Source organism: Phascolarctos cinereus, unplaced genomic scaffold, assembly GCF_003287225.1.
Source record: "Phascolarctos cinereus isolate Bilbo 61053 unplaced genomic scaffold, phaCin_HiC Scaffold_5;HRSCAF=322, whole genome shotgun sequence".
NCBI classification, from domain to species: domain Eukaryota; kingdom Metazoa; phylum Chordata; class Mammalia; order Diprotodontia; family Phascolarctidae; genus Phascolarctos; species Phascolarctos cinereus.
In genome coordinates this window covers 315,660,183-315,676,537 of record NW_027555958.1, presented here as the reverse complement: position 1 = coordinate 315,676,537, position 16,355 = coordinate 315,660,183, and the positions used below count along the sequence as shown (strand labels likewise).

The following is a 16,355-nucleotide window of genomic DNA, read 5'->3' as shown; positions in this document are numbered from 1 at the left end:
AATTTAAAGCTCAAAATCTTATGGAAGTGAATGTTGAAAACTAAAGATAAATAAATTAGAAGAAAAAGAAAACTAAGTGCTTTGTCTCAAGCTACCAACCCTGTAGCCCCAAATCACACATAACCGGAAAATAATCTAAATGAGAATTAACGAAATCTTAGAGTTTAGTTCTTTTCTTTTTGACTATACTGGCAGAAAGGCCAGGGCCTATCCCACAAGCCTTCAACCCCCAACATTGTTACACTTAATTTTGAGAGGGCTCACATATACTTTAGCTGGTAGGTTGGAAGGGTTACTATGCTCACCTTTAAATACAAATTTATTTTTATTTATTTTTTTTGCTTTTTTGGTAAGGCATTTGGGATTAAGTGACTTGCCCAAGGTCACACAGCTAGTATGTGTCATGTGTCTGAGACTGGTTCCAAACTCACCTCCTCCTGACTCCAAGGCCAGAGCTGTATCCACTGTGCCACCCAGCTGCCCCCCTAAATACAAATTTATAAAAATCAAAGAAGTAAATGATATTTTTTACAAAGTTTTCATAGGTTACCACCATTATGGTGCTTTTAAGAGCCTGTCCTAACCCCAAACAATTAAGAATAAATAAAATTAAAACAACTAACAAAAGCAGAGAGTAAAAAGGAAAGGGGAAAAAAAATGTTTCCCTGTCAGAATGAAAGTCTAATCCCAAGTGAGCTCTTAGAATACTTAGTTTTCCCACCAGGGATTAAGGATGGACTAAAAGTGACCCTTCACTCCGAGGTAAGAAGCCAAACTGTCTTGAGTGAGATTTTCTCCCATGGATCCCTTCAGTCCATAAAGCAGATCCCTGGCAATGTATATAGATGGATAATTTCGCAAAATCTCCAGCTGTCCTTCTAACAAAAACATCATCCTGTTTTTTCCAGTGAATCCCTGAAAGACCGTAGGACATTACAAATGGAAGACTAACCTGCTCAAGGATAGGACAAGTAGGATAAGTAAAAAAAAAAAAATCAAACCCAAATGAACTGTAAGCATTTGTGGAGCTTCCAAAAAGGCATTAAGCACTTGTAGTCAATTGAATTAAACCCTTCAGTCTTGGAGAGTCCCCCAAGATCTCACCCAGAGCCTGAATTGGGAAGGAGTCTTCTGCCACAAAAAGGTTGTAACTCTGAGGTCAAGCCAATCAGATTTATCCTGGTGGTGAAGCTGACCCCAGAGAGAGGGGAGTCAGGCTTTTCTCATACCTTCTGACTCCTAATACTTCCTCTCCTGAGTCCTGCAGAAAATCTTTACAACAAAGTTTAAGTATAGCTTATGTCTGGGATGGTCACCTGAAAGGGATTGTTGAAGAAAAAAAAATACTAATATTCTGCTTTTCTATTTAGATCAAAATCTACCAGAAATAATTTTATTGTATTTAGCATTAATTTATGTCCAAGACATTTCTAGGAGAGAGATATTCAAAGTGGCATAGACCCTCTAGCCCTGTGACATAACTCTTTGCCCCAAGATAATTTTAAGTATCTTGAACAAGAAAAAGATTACAGTATGTTAAAATAGAGTTGGGGGTAACTATTTCAGAGTAGTCACTACTCAGTTCCTTTCTGGGCCACATCTCTTTAAGAGTTCTTTCCTGTGATAAGTATCTCAGCCTTGAATTTTAAAAGAGAAGGGTGGGAAGTCCTATCACCATGTAGACAGAGGTTAAATTTGATTATCATTCTCACTCCATTTCAAAGGAAGGCATAGTCTTTGTTCTTCCCATTTTCCCAAAGGGAAAAGTCTGGAAAGGGTTTAGACTGATGAAATATTTCTTAATATTTCTAGAGAAACTTAAAAAAATAGATTTTTAAGTTTTAACACGCTTCCTCTAGATTAGACATACAAAGTATCAGTTGTAGACAAGCTATTGGTTTATTCTACCACAAAAGATATACTTAACAAAGATATAAAATGTAATAAAACAATAACTGATTACACCAACTGTACTTTAAATAAAGGCAAAGACACTAAGCTGAACTGCTATACCTATTTCACTTCATCTCTGATCTGAACTGTGTTCTTAGCTGGAAAACCTGGATGACCTAGCAGGTAGAGCACAGGCTTAGGTTTCTTAGTCCTTTTAGCTGAAGCATCCTCCTGTGTGTTTTTCTGGGAGGTGACATGTTTCTTTGAGAAACAGTGAATTACGGAGAAGCCTGTCCTAATGGGCTCTTCGCTCTCACTCAGAAATTCCTATAAGGCAGGACCATCTATTGTTTTGATGAGGGCGGGGCCCAAGCCAAGATCTTCACCCTTTGCCTCAAAGGGAATCTGACTTACAGGCCCCAGACCCTCATCTCCCTTTGAAAGCCTTAGCTTTACCTTTTGATCTTATTCAGATTAAAGGCCCTAAAAGCCTTAGATTCCCTCTTGTCTATAGGCCCCAGAAAGGCCTTCCTTTGTCTCCTTTTGAAAGTCCTAGCCCCACCTTGATTTTGTGCAGATGCCTTTCAAACTTCTGCCTTCTTGTTCCTCCATTATCTATTCCCATTGTCTATTCAATCTCGCCGACCTCCCCAATTAGAATTGTTACCTACACCCTTTACCCAACCCCCTTCTCTGGCCACCCAAAGTTACTTTGGTATTTAAGATCCACCTTGGCCCTCATTTAGATGCTGAGAATCTCAGCTCAAAAGGTTGAGAACCTCTCATGCCCGCTAGTCTTTATGGGCGTCACCTGGCCTATATGTTTTATCACCTATAAACTTTTCCTCTGGCTGAAGAAGATTTGAGTTGAATTCATTCAGGCGGGGCCTGGTACTGCGATCTTGGGGTCCCAGCACCCCAAAACCCCTAGACCTCTTCAGTTTCACTTATTCAGTGGTGAGATGGGAAATCAAGATTAATCCCTTTGGTCTGCCTAGATCTAGACAAAATAAGGAGAGGTTCAAAAATATCATAATGATAACTTGCATTTATGGGAGACTTTGAAGGCTTAAAATTTTCTTACAACAACCTTGGGCAGCTGCCAAGGCAACAAATCCATTTCTCAGAATGGTTATTCTGTCACCTGTGCTCACAGAAGGAAACATAAAGCAGAAAAAGCATCCAGGGAGTTGAGAGGTCAAATCTCAGTCTTGCCTAGGCAAACACATGTATTCACTACCATGTACCATGACATCTGGGGGTTAGGAATCTTCTCCTACCTTAATGAGAAGCCAAGGGAGAGGTGTTCCAAACTATGCAGAGCCCCAAAGAGCCTACGGAGAAGGCAGCTCTTCCAGGCACAGTCGACAATCAGCTTCAACACAGCCTTTGGTCATGGGGACATGCAAGAATCAACCATGGGTCCTGAGCATGGGGCCATCTTCTACGTTACTCCTGTAACAAGTATGCTTCCAACCTTATGTAATAACACAGAGAGCTACTACTGTGTTTCAGAGGGGTTGGGGAGCTCTTCCTCTCCCTATCAATCAGCAAGCATTTGTTAAGCACCTGATTTGTGCCAATCATTGTACTAGGACCCCTTGGCATATGAGCCACTTGTGGGCTTATGCTTGTGGACTGGGTTCAGTCCTGGGGAATCCTGGCCTTTAAAGAGAAGAGTCAGGTTTTTTTTTTCCTAATTCTCTGACTCTTTAGATACTCACCCTGGATCTCCAGGGAAAATCACTTAAAGCTTAGTTCTGATTCATGTTTAAGGTTTCCTCAAAATCAGGGAGTAAAAATGATTCATTGTACTCAGTGTACAATGTAAATTAGGTATGGGACAGCTATGTATTTCCTCCATACAAAAGAAATCTGTAAAACAGAAGAATGCATTAACAAAGACTTAAAAGAAACAGCAGTAACTTATAACTACTGTTACATCTTCGAAAAAGGTAAAATACTTAAAATATCAAAATATGAAACTTTTAGTGGGACTGCTAAATAATTATTTTCCATTCACCTTAGTTCTGCACTGTCTTCCTCAATGTCTATATTTTCTGGCAAACCAGGCTAGGTGTTGGGGTTCTCCTTTTGTTGATCATCTTTGCCTCTAAGAAACACTTTAGGGGGTACCTCCTGTAATGAAGTTAGGACTCAGGACCCTGATCTCTTAAATTCATAAGGAAACTTGTAAGCCTAGCTGTGTCCATCTTACTAGGATTACTGTTCAGTCACCTGTACTCGGGGAAAAGTCACAAAATAGAAAGGCACCAAGGACCCAGCCCAGGCTTAGCCCTTCTAAGGCAGGCCATGTGCCTATTGCAGTCACCGGGCCACTGACCTAGAAGAGGTTACCCCTAACCCAGTCTTCCAGTTAGAGGATCCTGACACTCTTGGGCAGACAAGGAAGAAAACTAAAGGGAAAGCTCATTTCTTTTTAAGGTCTACTCATGGGGAACTCTTCCTGCCTCTGTGGCCAATTTGGCTGCCGCCACAGGGATTGTTGTCCAACAGAGGGTTTGTTGCATTATCCTAAAGTTCAGGCTTTTAGCAATAAGTCAGCATACATGGCCCCATGGAAAGGACTACAATAAACCTGTCATAGGAAAAGGACCAAGTTCCAGGCATACTCCATGAAGTTTACTCTAGCCAGAGCCAATAGAGGTAAGGAAAAATTCTGATTCATACCCATTGTGCTCTCACTAGTCTCCTAAAGATCTAGAGCTTGAAGGTATCTCAGAGGTCATATAATGCAACTGATTCCTTTTTAAATGAAGAAACCATAGAGTTTGTTAGGTCTCCAGGGTCACGTATGTTAGAGGTTGTATTTGAACCCAGGTCATAGGATCATAGATCAAGAGCTAGGCAATCTAGTCCAACATGCTAATTTTGCAGATGAGAAAACTGAGTCCCAGGGAGGTTGTGACTTGCCCCAGGTCACTTAAGTGCCAGAAATGATTCTTGAGCCAGTGCACTTTGGCCTATACTGTGATGTTGCCGTTAGCTCTTCACTCTTGCCAGATGACTACTTATTGTCCACTAACATGACAAGCCCATTTATTAGAAAAGCACTATTTAAATATGAACTTTACTTTTCTACCTCCAGGTGCCCTCCCTCCTTGGTAGGGTGCCTGGCATATAGTAGGTGCTATATAAATGCTTATTTTTTTCTTCCCTTCCATTTCTCTGAAGCTTATTCATCCTTCCAGATCCTCCTTAAGGCTTCCTTCCTCAGAGAATCCTTTTTTTGACCACGCCATGGAGTCCCTACTGATCTCTTTATCTAAGTACATGTTATTAGACCAGGCATTTGATACTAAATACAAATACTTTCTATTTACTTTGTATAGAATTTATACTTATTTAACTTGCTTGTTGTATCTTCTCCTACCTTGTAACTTTTTTGGGGGGGGGTGGGACTTAATCACTTTGTATCCCTGCATCTGGCAAGACACATTAACCATAGCTCTGTCATCTCTGTTGTACTTCTGTTTAGCTTTGAATGTGAGTATGACCTCTTAAAAGTAAGAGCCTGAAAAAAAAAAGTATCTGTACAGTAGTCTTTGTTATTGTTGAGTCATTTCAGTCGTGTGGGACTCTTCAGGACCCCCTTTGGAGTTTTCTTGGCAAAGATACTGGAGTATTTCACCATTTTCTTCTACTGGACAGTGTAATAGACTCTTAAGTACATAAGAGCCACTCTGGTGTCTGGCCTGAGAGCCTAAAAGGACAACCAGTGTGGCTGAGGCAGTGTCCTTTTTTTTCAGTTATTACATTAACAATGAAAATAAACCAACATTTATTATAATCCGTTAGACTTAGAAAGGTCTTTCCTCATAATCTCGTACTTAAAGTAGGTACTAGTAAGAGTAGCATTTTGCCTGTTTGTCAAATGAGCGTTCAAGTGTGGGCTCCTCAGGGATGCAGATGCCCTCGGAAACTGGGCACTGGGGAGTTCTGCAGAAGACTTGGCAGTATTCAAGACATGACCAGGTAATAGATCGATTGATTGGAGGAGAGGCTGTCTTGTGGTTTGGAGAGCCACTCTGGCACCTCCTCAGTCAGAGTAGGAAGAAAACTTTCCCAGCCTGGGGAGAGAGCACGGGGGAGGGAAGGGCAGGCAGAGGTTAGGCTCGGAGCAGTGATTGGCTGTCCGGAGACAATATGCTAATTAGCACTCGTGAAGCTTTTGGGGTCCTGGACTGCTTCCGGCTGGGAGAACGAGTTGTGTGGGGCTTGCGCTTTCGGGTGCTTGTTCGAAAAGATGCGGCGCGTCGGTTTGGGGTGGGAGTCGGGAGGGTAAGAAAAAGTAGCCGTGAGCGAACACTGTGCGGGGTCGGCTGTGGCGGGCGCGTCAGGAAGACATTTGTTAAGACTATACTTTCAGAAATTGTTTCTAGTTTGTTGCTAGAAAATTGTGGTTGAAAGTGTGGCACAGAGGTAGCCGTGAGGAGGAGCTGTGGTGTTTTCTTCAGAGTGTGATGATCTTTCTTTACTTTTGGTTAGGTGAGAGAAAGAGAACATAGTCTGAGTGGCATTTTGAAGTTTCCGTTGCTATGTGGAAGTGGTTTTGATTATTTTTCCTGGTGTTGGATTATTTTAAGGGGGTGTATTGATAGTTGTATATTTTGTGGAGGTGTTAGTGAGGTTTTGTGGCATGTTTGTTGATGGAAACTCTGGTGTTACTTATTTTTCAGCTTTAGGGCTGCGGGTCATGGGAGTGTATGTCATGTTGGGTACACGCTTAGGATTCTGAAACATTAGTGAGCTCTTGGTTGGTTTGTAAGGCTTTGAGCAACTTAGTGGCGATAATGTCAACCTTGTATATAGAAAGGTTGTGTGATCGGTAAGCTGGGGTGAGGATAGCATGTGGGAGTTGGGCCATGTGACCAAAGGAATAGAATATAGCTAGGCTTAATAAGGTTGGGGAATGGCCTCGGGCCATAGAGAGAGAATGGTGGGCTAGGCCAGGGCAAGGATAACAGAATTGGGAGATTAGATGTCGCCACAAAGAAAGGTCAGTTGATGAGATTATAGCCTCAGGCAAAAGTGCCAGAGATTCTGCCATGTAGGAAAGTCCAGGGTTTTCGTGTTTGGGGTCCAGATTGTTAGAAACACGTTTCTTGATACCAACAGTTTAGTATCAAGAAAGTTTATTACAGAGAAAGTCCACAGGATTTAGACATTTATGGCCAGAAGCAGACTCCACCTCTCTTTAGGAGGGGTGGGCCCTGAGGGCAAAGGCAAGAGTGCTTTTATGCAGTTTAACTCAGGGGTGAAACCTCCTAGGCCTGGATTGGTCTATTCCTTCCTAGAACGCCTCTTGTTCCCCGCCCTATTATGCTGCCGCTCCCCCATCCTGGGCAGAGAAGTTACTATGCCTGAGGTTCACTAGGCATGCTCAGTAGCGATTTAACCTAATGACCGGGTACTGGCTCTTGTCTTGATTTTGGGGTCTTCTTGGAACCATCAGCTTTTGGCTAAGTCCAAGCCCACCGCAGTGTAACTGCTTCCTTGAGTTGTTTTTATAACTCTCTGCACTGTTCTACCGGTGGAAACTTAAGCCATCTAACTCTCACAATATTCCAACCACATCATTCCCCCCTCAAACAAATGGGACCCAAATTCTTTTGGGGTAAGGGACAAAGGTCTCGGCTTCCTGCTGGCAAGAGGCTTAGAGCTGTCTTTGCCTCCAGGAGGTCCCAAAGAAGAGGTTGACTGGAACTGAGCACAGGCTGCATCCAGGGAATGATGGGGGGACATTTGGCTGGTACTTCCTGTTTGCTACCAACTATAGGTGAATGGCCTATATAGTCTGGAAGACACAGATCTAACAGAAAACACTGCAAGGTGCAGATATGACAGGATAAAACATCTTTAGCTCTGTTTGGATTCAGATAATTCAGTTTTCCAACCATGCAGTACCAAATCCACCTCATAGCCAGACTCAGGAATAGCCAAGTGGGTAACATTCCTTTTCAAAGGAACATAATGGGGAAACTGAGCCAGAAGATCCCATCTTAGACTGAGGCTAAAATTGTCCTCTCAGCTTTTCCCGATGCTGACTTCCCACCAGTATCACGTTCTCTGAGTAGTTTGTGGCGTTTCTTTCAGATGGTGGATTATTGATCATCGATGGATTATAATCCATCAGACAACTCAAAATAAAATCCTATGAGCTTTTACCTCAAACAGCAAGTTTCACTAATCACAATTTAGGAAAAACCTTTCCAGGATTTACATCTCAAATTTAAATTTGTCCTGGTGTAAAAAGCCAATCATTAAGAGATTATTTCTATATACTTGCAAATTCTCAGCAAGACAAAACCCAGGCAAACTTTTTGGCAAGTTTACACATTAAAACAATAACCACAATAGCCAAATTATTTTAGCAGTAACCAAATTATGAAGAGTTGCTTGACATAACTGATACAAAAAGTTTACCAATTTGAAACTTGAAACAGACCCATTACTAATCAGGTGACTTCCGTTTTGTTAAACGAATTTCCAGATTACCCAGAGAATCAACATTCATCATTAACAGCTAAAACTGCAGCTTTAAAAGAGTGTGCTTACTCAAGTTCGGTGGCTAGCTTCTTTACTTGAGCAGGATGTGCTGAACCTGGGTGATGCTTCCTGGCAAAGGTTGCCCTAGGGCTCAACACCATTGCCAGTGGGGCCCATCCTGTAGCTGCTGCCCCTCCCCTCCTTCCTTTCCCAGGTGGAGGAGGGTAAAATCAAAGGTGAGGGATAAAGGGTGAAACTCTCTTCTTTTATGAGAGGGATTAACAGATACCCTCTTTACTCAAGGGAAGGGAGTGACCAGGTTGTACAGTTTTAAAAAACTCCTTAATGATAGCTCACAAAGCTTCTAGAATCTGCTAAGATGTTTTTAGCTGTTCTAACTTTCCCCCATAACCTCCATGAAGGAGGATTCAGGAGTGTAGAGGGAAGAGAGTAAGTAAGCCTCAGGGAACCAAAAAGCAACTGCAGTTTTTCCAATTCTCTAGTTCTGAGAGAACTGACGGAATTGGGCATACACTTCTGGTTAGGGGGTCCATCCTTGTCCTCAATGCTTCTGAAGGTGTACCGAGATGCTTGGCCTCATATCGAACCAGTAGACCAAGAACCTGAGAGTGTCAGGCCCAGTGCAAGACAGCCTCATAACTGTCTGCCCAAAAAGCATCCCCAAGCCTTGGTGCTTGGAGAACAACCACAACTGCAGAGCAAGAAAGAAGTGGGGGGAGGCTTATGTACCTTCTAGTCTTGACTGGAGAAGAACTTGGGGTTAGGCAGTTCCCTGTATGGGCCACCAAAAATGATGAGGTTTGGGGGTGCTGGGACCCTGAGATCACAACATGCGGGTCCTGCTTGAAAGAATTTGACCTAAGCCTTCTTTCAGCCAAAGACAAGGTTTATTAGAACATCTGTCACATTGGGCAGGCTATTAAGGAGTCTGAATGTTAGTGAGCTATTGGCTAGATTTTAAGAATCAAAATCCCAATCTATTTTATGTTATTTAGTTATGTCAGTCTTTGTGACCACACTTGGGGTTTTTTGGACAAAGGTAATGGAGGGGTTAGCTGTTTTCTTCTACAGTTCATTTGAGAGATGAGGAAACAGAGGCAAGCAGGGTTAACTGACTTGCCCAGGGTCACACAGGGTCATTGTGGCCCTTCACAGTGTTCCAGGCCAGATTTAAATTTAGAAGAAGAGTCTTCCTGACTCTTAACTTAATTCCTAACTTCCTGACTCTCAGTGCTGTGCTCTGCCTCTGCCGAAGATGTTCTATTCACAGTTCTACCTAGCTGCCTCCAATCCTTTTTAGTGGTAGCAAGGAACTGGAAATTAAGGAGCTACCCATTAATTAATGGGTATTCCCCATTAATATGCTATAAAAAATTATGAAGATTGTTTCAGAAAACACTGGGAAGACTTGTAGGAACTGATGCAAAGTGCAGTGAGCAGAACCAGAACAATGAATACAGTAGCAAAAATATTGTAAAGATTATCAATTCTGAAAGACCAAAATGACCAACCACAATTCCCAAGGACTGATAATGAAAGATTCCATCCACCTTCCGAAAGAAAATTGATGGATTCGGTGAAGATGGAAGAATATTCTCTTCTATTTCTCATTTTCTTAGAACATTGTTAATGCAAAAATTTGTTTTGTATGTCTATGAATATTTGTAATGGTTTTTATTTTTCTTCCCTTCCCAATACATGAGGGAGGAGAAAGGAGGGAATTTGGAACTGAAAATGAAATTGAATTTAAAAAACCACATTCTCTCTAACCATGAATTCCAAAGTTGATAAGAATTGAGATTTTGATTGATGATTTGCTGAAAAGCAGCCCTAAACAATGTGAGGCATTTAGGCATACCTTCTTTCTTTCTTTTCCTTTTTTTGGGGGGAAATTTTTTTTCTGTTGAGCTTTAAAAGAATCACTTTTAATGATTTCATTTGAATTAATGTATGGCATTATAGGGAAAATACTTTAAAAGCATTCATGATGGAAATGTAGTAATACAATTTACATGTTTAATTCGACTGCACTCTTGTTTACCTTTGTTTAGCTTTTGGCTGACATGATAAGGAAAGTTATGAAAATAAATAAAACTTGAATGTCAGAATACACATGACAAGAGATTGAGTTAACACTTTAAAATTATAGCTGAGTAGCAAAGAACAATTCATGAAACTTGCCTTCATTCATTCTTCCATTTACTTTGCAGGAATTTATGTTGACACTGTAAATTCCCTGGGCCAGACAGCACTTTTCACTGCAGCATTATTAGGTCTTCCCAAATTAGTTGATGTCCTGGTAGATTATGGATCAGACCCAAATCAGTAAGTATCTTGCAATTAGGAAGCAAAAGATTGCCAATAGTTTCTAAAGATGCCTTAGGTCTTTCGAAAATCATGTTGTTAGAAAATAGTACTTGTAATCTTGACCAGTGGAGACCAGTTTGAATTATGAAATATTTATTTATTAAGAAGCAGTTTTATAGAACTTCCATTAAAACTCTCAGGTAAGCCCTTGTAGGCTTGTTTAAATTGAATAGATGAGACATTTGTAATTAACATTATCATTTGCATATTTTTTTAGCAATGTATTAAAATCTGTTTTTAAAAGTTCCATTACCTAGTCATTTGTACTGTAAATTTACTTAATAAGTCTCTTCTTTAGAGAGAATGTAAAAGTCATTGTTTAGAACCAGTAATTCAGTACAATAATGCCTTCCTGGATTCAGTTTTGGAGTTCATTTTTCAATAAAACACCATTCTTCATTCCTTAAAATTAATGAGACTTAAGAGCAAAATCCAAATCCATGTTTTAAACTTGACTAGACTATTTTTTTTACAGGAGCAGGTTGGGTGAAGTATTTCCACTTGGATTTGTGACAATAGTTCATAAATTTATAGAATCAGAGAGGCTTCCAGAGCATTACCTAGTTATATATATATTATACATGGCATCATTATACTGTGCATATAATATCGGCCTTCATAATAGGACTGGATCATAGAGATCATAGGATTTAGAACTATCTAATCCAGGGGTGGGGAACCTATCTTTTATTTAGAAGAGAAAGCTATGGGGGCAGCTAGGTGGTGCAGTGGATAGAGCATTGGCCCTGGATTCAGGAGAACCCAAGTTCAAATCCAGCCTCAGACACATGACACTTACTAGCTATGTGACCCGGGACAAGTCACTTAATCCCATTGCCTAGCCACCCTCCCAAAAAAAATTTTTTTTAAAACAAAGAAGAGGAGAAAGCTACACTGAGCATATAATACAGTTATTTGTAGATAGTATGAAGTTATGTGATAAAGATGTTTCTGATCTACTGGTCTCCAAAGTGGGGGCCTTGCAAAGAATGGTTCTAAGAGTTATGTGATTGCTCTGTTGGAAGATGGGAAGATGGCTCTAATTGCATTCTCTCAGCAATAGTTAATTGTGGGGCTTGTTTACAGTGCAACCACATCCACACTTCACTCATTGTCTGCCAATACTACCTGAGTCTACCATCTCCAGCATGTGGGCAAGCTCCTGACCCCTCTCCTTGAGCAATTATAACTTATTCAGGTTCTCAAAACATCTCTGCTGTGTAGGTCCCATTAGGAAAATTCTGCCCTCTCACTGCCAGCATAACCTAGAGATTACTTTATGACTGTGGCAAATGAAACCTTCAAGAGGGTAGGCTCTGATCCTGACTCCTCCCACCTGCACTTTTGTTTTGGCTTGCACAGAGTGGAAATGAGCCTCACAGTAGTGTGCCTGTGTAAGATGGGTTATAGTGTAATAGCTGTGGCTGGGAGAGACTTCAGAGCCATGTAGTCCAACCCTGTATTTTACAGTCTGGGAAACTGTGGCCCAAGGAGGTTAAGTGACTTGCCCAAAGTCACACAGCAAGCCATTGACATAGAAAGGGCCATATCTATGACCCCATTAATATAGAGAGCTATAGGCTTGAGGAGATGCTGCCAATGCATGTCTTTGTCTCCTTCTCTGATACTTTGATACTTGTAGACTTAAGAGTTGCGTAGAGCACAGAGGTTAAATGACACATCATGGCCACTGTGTATCAGAGGCAGAACATGAACCCAGTTCTTTCTGGCTTCAGGACCAGTTCTCTACTTGTTAGGCCACACTGCTTCTCTAAGTGATTTATAAATAAATAAATATATATAAATATATATATATATATATATATATAGGGGATTTGAGCTCAAAAATGTTTTTCAACTTGGTGTATAACCAAAAAAGTGTGGAGGCCAGTGGTCTAGACTACACAGTGTTTCCAAAATCTGTTTTCTGATTATCTACATAATTTGAACTTTTTATGCCAGTGATTATTTTACTCTAAATTATTTAATATGAACTTATTCATCTTTGAATGGTAGACTTATATATATGGTCCCCTATTAGAATGTAAGGTCTCCTTTTAGAATATAAGATCCTTGATGTCAGGGACTGTTTCACTTTTGTCTTTGTATCTCCCAGTGCTTAGCATGGTACCAGGCATATAGTAAGCACTTAATGTATACTTGTTGAATCAAAAATACTTGTTACACATAGCAAATGATTTTATGGAAATAAGCTTAATTTCATCTATTTTGTACCCAGGTTTCTTGGCATCCCAGGGATGGCCCTATACCATCAGGCTTTCCAGACCAGTGTTCTATCAGTACATTATGGGGCACTGGGGCTAGCACAGAGGATAGAGTACTGAGCCTAGAGTCAGGAAGACCTGAGTTCAAATTCTGCCTCAGACATTTACTGGATGTGTGACCCTAGGCAAGTCACTTAACCCTGTTTGCCTCAGTTTCTTCTTCTATAAAATGAGCTGGAGAGGGAAATGGCAAACCACTCCAGTGTCTTTGCCAAGAAAACCCCAAATGGGGTCACGAAGAGTCAGACACAACTGAAATGAGTGAACAACAACAAATTGTAATAGTTGAGTTTAAACCACACCTCTGTCATTTATAAAACTGTAGGACCCTGGGCAGGTCACTTCTCTGAGGCTCAGGCCCTAAGTCTCTAAATAATAGGAGGAGAAGAGAAAGGGAGTAAAAACTGCCATTGTGGTAATATCTTTCAACCCTAGATGTGTTTTGTTTTGTTTTTTATCACATTAGTTAGCAGAATAATGAATCACGGTCTGTCACAGAGGTGTAGTGCAGAATAGATTCCTCAGTTCAAAAGAACACCTACTTCAGAAGTTATAGCCTTGATTTCTGGTTGAAGCCCTGGCACTGACGTGTTGTGTGACTGACCATGGGTGTAAAGGGCCTCTATTTTTTAAGCTTTCTGAATTTGTGGGTTTTAGAGGCTTGGAGAACTAGCCAGCAGCATTCATAGCATCTTCCCATTTGCTCTTTGTTGTGGGGGGCAGAGTTTTCAGTTGCCTGTGGTCTAACATTTGGTCTAATGTTCCTTAGTCGCTGCTTTGATGGAAGTACACCTGTTCATGCAGCAGCATTTTCAGGCAATCAGTGGATCCTCAGCAAACTGTTGGATGCAGGTGGGGACCTGAGACTCCATGATGAAAATGGTAAAAAACCTCAGAGCTGGGCATTGTCTGCAGAGAAGGAGAAAAGCACCTCGGTAAGGCTGTGCCTCAGAATGAAGTGGAGTGTTTCCTAGGAAGCAGCCCTGAGCTCGATTAAATCTACTGTTACAAAAACTGTTCAGGGTTTTGATCCAAAAGAAATGAAGGAGTTTAAGACAGATCATTGCAAAAATAGTATTTCTTAATATATATAATACAACTGAGGCCCTAGTAGAGGACGCTAGGTGGCACAGGGGATAGAGTATTGGATTTGCAGTCAGAAAGACCCGAGTTCAAATCCTGTCTTGGACATTTACTTAGCTGTGTGATCCTAGGCAAGTTGCTTATCCTTTCTCAACTTCAGTTTCCTCATGTGTAAAAAGAGAATAATAATAGCACCTATTGTACAGGGTTGTTGTGAGGATAAAATTATTTTATGTGTGCATGTGTATACATATAATTATATACATATATGTATGTATATATATAGTGCTTTGCATCCCTTAAAGCACTGTATAAATGCTAGACATTAATTTTTTAAATAATAGTTTTTCAGTCAGCAAAAATCCACATTCTCACTCTCCCATCCCAACCACACACACACCTTCCCCTTTACAAGCATGTACAGTCAAGCAAATGAAATTTCTGCATTGGAAAATATTTATCTCATTTCTCACTCTACATCCTCAACCTCTCTGTTAAGAATTAAGTAGCATGTTTCATCATTAGTCTTTTGGAATTGGAGTTGATCATTACGCTGATAAGAGTTCCTAATTGTTTCAAAGTTGTATCTTCTTAACCATATCATTGTCATTGTATAAACTGTTCTTCTAATTCTGTTCCTTTACTCATCATGTAAAAGTTTTCCCAGGTTTCTCTGAAACCATGCCCTTTACTTTTTAAGATTTTATAGAGTTCCATCACTTCAATATACTGTAATTTGTTTATCCATTCATAAATTTATGGGCATCCTTTCAGATAACCTTTCTTTACCACCTCAAAAAGAGCTGTAAACGTTTCTGTACATCCCTAGTTAGTTGTTTTGCTTAGGACTAATCCCTCCTTTAACCTGTCCTCATTATAATTCCCTCTCCCACCTTTTTCCTTTCCCTCCTATTTCCCCGTTGAGTAAAGTGTATGTCTATACATTGTGTGTGTGTGTGTGTGTGTGTGTGTGTGTGTCTGTGTATGTATTCTTCTCACCTTTAACCAATTCAGGTGAGTTTCGTGTCAGCCCCTCCCTGTTTTCCCCTCTCCTTGTTTGTATAGGTGTCTACTTGATTATATAAAATTATTTTCCCTAACCTTTCTTTCCCTCACCCCACATCCCAGTGTATTCATCTTCTCTCTTTCCATTCTTCTCTTAAGATCATCAAAATATAACAAAACCCCAGAAAGAGATCAAAGAAAGAGGAAAAAGGACTCTTAAATACAAAAATATTTATAGCAGCTCTTTTTGTGGTAGCAAAGAATTGGGAACTACGGGGATATCCATCATTTGGTGAATGGCTGAACAAGTTTTGGTATAGCAATATGCTAGAAATGTTGAAGGGAATGGTTTCAGAAAAACTTGGAAACACTTGTATGAACAGATGCAAAGTGAAATGAGCAGAACCAGAATAAGTTACTCAATAACAACAATATTGTAAAGATAATCAACTCTGAAAGACTTAATAACTTTGATCATGTTTTTTCTTTTCTTTCTTTCTTCCCTCCCTCCCTCCTTCCTTCCTTCTGTCCTTTCTTTTCCTTTCTTCCCTTCCTCCTTCTTTCCTTTCTCCCTTCTTCCATCTCTCCTTCTTTTCCTTCCTTCTTTCCTTTTTTCCATGGCTAATGTTTGAAAGTGTTTTGCATGACTGTATCTATTTGTAATGGACTTTGTTTTTCTTACCTTCTCAATGGGTGGTGGAGAGAAGAGAGAGAATTTGGAACTGGGGCAGGGAAGGATGCACCACTCCTAGGCCTTGCCTAATTTGACTCTTTCTAAGACACCTGATGATGATAATCAAGGTGGAGCAAGATGTTCAGAGGGAACAAATGTATTAGAGACAAATCCTCATATTTGAATATAAGCAGTTTATCCTTGTTTAGTCTTTTATGTTCATGTAGCCATTTCTATGTTTTTCTTAACTTCTAACTTCTGATTCTAGTTTCAGAGTTTTTCTGAAGCTCTGTTCTGATCATCAGGAATGCTTAGGGTAGCAGCTAGGTGGCACAGTGGATAGAGCACTGGCCCTGGTATCAGGAGGATCTGAGTTCAAATCTGGCCTCAGAGACTTAACACTTACTAGCTGTTTGACCCTAGACAAGTCACTTAACCTCATTGCTTAGCCCCCCAAAAAAAGAAAGAAAAGAAAAGAAATTATTAGAAGTCTTCTCTTTTATTGACTAGCAACTTTT

At 40.4% G+C, this 16,355-nt stretch overlaps 1 protein-coding gene and 1 pseudogene across 6 annotated transcripts in view; both read left to right on the top strand.

The window, feature by feature from the left end:
* TEX14 (testis expressed 14, intercellular bridge forming factor) overlaps nucleotides 1-16,355 on the top strand; it is a 137,040-nt gene that overhangs the window by 30,522 nt on the left and 90,163 nt on the right. For all 6 annotated transcript variants that reach the window (XM_020991862.1, XM_020991869.1, XM_020991865.1 and 3 more), the window contains exons 3-4: nucleotides 10,635-10,749; nucleotides 13,846-14,011. In XM_020991862.1, coding sequence (XP_020847521.1) covers nucleotides 10,635-10,749; nucleotides 13,846-14,011 — 281 coding nt within the window. The remainder of the gene's footprint in view (nucleotides 1-10,634; nucleotides 10,750-13,845; nucleotides 14,012-16,355) is intronic.
* On the top strand, nucleotides 6,268-6,432 carry LOC144458154 (small nucleolar RNA U3; annotated as a pseudogene).